General features: G+C 51.2%; 1 protein-coding gene across 1 annotated transcript in view; it reads left to right on the top strand.

Annotated features, from left to right (window-relative positions):
- The window catches only part of DUSP7 (dual specificity phosphatase 7), a 12,488-nt gene that overhangs the window by 5,608 nt on the left and 3,389 nt on the right, over window positions 1–3,491 (top strand). Inside the window, exon 2 of the mRNA XM_009639267.2 lies at window positions 1,267–1,695. Within this exon, the coding sequence (XP_009637562.1) occupies window positions 1,267–1,695 (429 nt within the window). The remainder of the gene's footprint in view (window positions 1–1,266; window positions 1,696–3,491) is intronic.

The following is a 3,491-nucleotide window of genomic DNA, read 5'->3' on the forward strand; positions in this document are numbered from 1 at the left end:
GGGCGCCCTGCCCGCATAACCCTCCTCCGAAGGTGAGGTGGCAGGGGGCAGCCAGGCCCCAAGCACAGGGGTTGATCCCGCTTTTCCCTCGGGTCCATCCACTCCCCGCCTGTGCTGGTGGGTGAAGCCCCCATCCCATCCATGTTTGGGGTTTCCCGATGGGCTCCCTTGCTCCTTCGCTTTGTCTTCCTGTTTCTCTCCCTGTCGTCCTCATCCCTAGCAGAAAGGAGCAGCTTTGAAATTAGTCCTAAGCTCTCCCCGATGGGCAGGGGAGGAGCTGAGCCCCTTTCTCTGCCTTTTTCCGGGAGCCTCGGTGGGAAATGTTTCCAATTAAAATTCCAAAATGGCTCCTCGGCGCTGTCTGGCGGCGCGGGGGGGAGGAGGAGGATGAGGACGAGCCTTTTTCATGAATGGATGTGGCACGAGCTGTCTGTCCTGCTCAGTGACCCTGCCACAACCGCCGAACCCACTAACAAAGTTTCCAGGAGGCCTTTCTAATTAAACCATTTGTCAGTGTCAGATACCGGTGGCTGAAGCTCCGGTCTAATATTTTCTGGGAAGGAGGTAGATCAGTGGGGGTTTTGCTTCCCTGCCTCTGCCTTCCTTCCCAAGCTGTTGAGCCAAGGAGCCAGAGAAAACTATTTAGGAGCAGGGCTGAAGGGTCCTATCCTTCCTCAAGCCTGCTGCGGCTTGAGTGAAGAGCAAACCTGTGACACTGCTCAGTCACAAAACATGTTTGTAGTGAGAAAATAGGCAGGAGGATCACTCTTTGGCAAAAGTTAGGGCCTTTTTTTCCTGCTTGAAGGTGAATTATTTTATTGGGGTTTAGTGCCTGGGCTAGGTATGCAGTGGTTTTTCTCGCTTCATCTTTTCAGAGACGGCAACTTTTGTGTTTTTCTGTCTAGGTGGCATAATAGCTCTTGCCTCAGACCCATGTTTCTGAGAAGCTAAATGAGGCGAGATTGTCTCTTGCCATTGGTTTTATTTTTGGATGTTTGTTTCTTTTGTGATTGAGATTTGGCCCTTATTTATTGCAAGCAATACTGAACTTCATAAGAAACACTCTTTGGTTTTCTGGGACCTGTTTGCTCAGTAACGCTCTACCCAGGGCCTTTCTTGGGGCGAAGTTGAAGGAATACCAACTTTTTCCTGGCAAAGACTTGCTAAGTAAGCACATGTGCTCAGGTAGAAGGATTTCCCACTCTGAAGAATAAAACATCTTTTTCTGTGCCTCTCCCCTTCCCTCTCTCCTTTCCCCCTTCCCAGGTGGCTTTAACAAGTTTCAGACCGAATATTCGGAGCACTGCGAGACGAACCTTGACAGCTCCTCACCCAGCAACTCTCCTCCAGCATCAGTCCTTGGCCTGGGAGGGCTGCGGATAAGCTCCGACTGCTCGGATGGTGAATCTGACAGGGAACCCAGCAGTGCCACAGAGTCAGATGGGAGCCCCATCCCTAACAATCAGCCTGCCTTTCCGGTCCAGATCCTACCTTACCTGTACCTGGGCTGTGCCAAAGATTCGACCAACTTGGACGTCCTGGGCAAATATGGCATTAAATACATCCTGAATGTGACTCCCAACCTGCCAAACATGTTTGAGCATGACGGAGAGTTCAAGTACAAGCAGATCCCCATCTCAGATCACTGGAGCCAGAACCTCTCGCAGTTCTTTCCCGAGGCCATTGCTTTCATTGGTAGGTAGTTGGCAGAACATCTCTTCTCATACTCACCGCTTGGGAATGTGGCAAGCTGCTTCCCAGGGCTGTTGCTTGTCTCTGGCCTCACCTCTCCGGGGCACAGCATCGGTGCTAGCTTAGCAGCTGAGCGTCACGCTGCTGAGGTGACACTTCTGGTGTGTGTCATGCTGGCTGGGTTCAGGGAGGCCTTCCCTTCCAAAATTCAGCCCTCTTGCAGCACCTCAGTTGGGTTACCTGCAAATGGTAGGACTGGCCATGCCATCTCTTGCCCTTGTATGGTGATTTGTGCTTGTGTGAAATGGCTGAACCGAGGTGGTCGGGAGCTCCTTTGCCTGCTTTACTTGGAGGGAATGAGTGTTGGTGGGACTTGCATTAACGTGACTGATACCATGAATTCCTTAGCCCCAAGTTTGGTTAAAATCTCAGGGGGGAGGATATTTTGTTTTCCTGAAGGGATTTGCTAGTCCAGTTGTGATCCTGCTGTAAGTCGCTGTAGCATAACTAACTCCTTGTATGGATACTTCTCCGAAGGTAAGTGTCAACACAATGAGTTGGTGATTATAATGGCACTGCAGAACTCAGCTGGAAAAACTGCTGTGCAGACAGCCCCTGAGACAGCTTCGGCTGGTCGTGGGGAAGGGCGCAGCGGGGTGGATCTCTTCTCCCAGGATAGTGTTGACTTGGAAAATTGCTGCTTATTCTGAGAAGCATCTGTCGGACTGAATAGGGATGTACACTTCCAGCATGACCTGTGCTGTCTGCTGGTGATGGTTGTTAGCCTAATAAGTTCTGATTTATGGGGAGTGAATGGGACAGGTGGTCATTGCCACCAGTAACTATTGAAAGCCTTATGGCTTCGTATCTGGTTAAAAACATTGGTGAAGGTGAAATCTCTGCAGCCTGTTTCAGTGCTGCTTTGTTACCTGCCCCGTTTCGGACCCTGCTGCACGCACTCCTTTGCTGTGCTGCCAGGCCTGAAACAGGGCAGGGAGGTGGCAGGTCCTCGGCAGCTTTTCCGCCATGGGGAAACACTGGTTGCCTTCAGCTTCTGTCCTCTAGTAATGTGAATATGGTAAGAAGCGGCTGCTTCAGCGTGGCAGCAGGGACTTGTCTGATGTTCCACTTGCACTTCCTGCATGGAGCGTGGTATTAAACGTCAGGGGTGGGGTATGGGGTCCCCGCTGGCACGTGGCGTTTGGGATCTCTCAGTGTCTCTGTGAACACCGCACTTGTGCTTTCCAGTTAATGACAGGAAATGGAGGATTACCTCGCTCTGAAACCAAACATCAAGAAATGTGGTGCAGGTCAGCTGAAAGGCAAAAATGTCTCAGAAAAATGTTGACTGGGGGAGAGCTGAATATGCTGGGGGGGTGATTGCCCACTGTACTGGAAATTCTTGCCTGCTGTTGGAAGCTGGGGCAGGAAACCTGTTGTAGCTTGGGTCTGGATTTTGTTTTGCCTGCATGTTCTTTGCCCTTCTCTGTGCTCATGGTGCCAGAGCGTCTCTTACCTCTGGCTTTGCCCGAGAATCCTCTTTCTCCTGCCACCTTCTCCCTCCCCACCAAGTGCTTGGTCAAATGACTGACTTCAAATAGGGCTGCCCAGAAGTAAGCAGTGCTGGGTACTTGTGTGCATTCAGCGCTCTCAGCGGCGTGTCCCTCTTTCAGCACTAAGATGTCAATTCATAAAGGGATCACGCTGTTCCGGCTGTGCGAGAGACAATGAGTGTGTGTGTGCTTTTCAGTCGGTGGCAAGGGAGGGGAAATTTTGTCGCTGTTCTCTCGCCATTTTTT

This window comes from Egretta garzetta, unplaced genomic scaffold, assembly GCF_000687185.1.
Source record: "Egretta garzetta isolate BGI_Z169 unplaced genomic scaffold, ASM68718v1 scaffold215, whole genome shotgun sequence".
NCBI classification, from domain to species: Eukaryota; Metazoa; Chordata; class Aves; order Pelecaniformes; family Ardeidae; genus Egretta; species Egretta garzetta.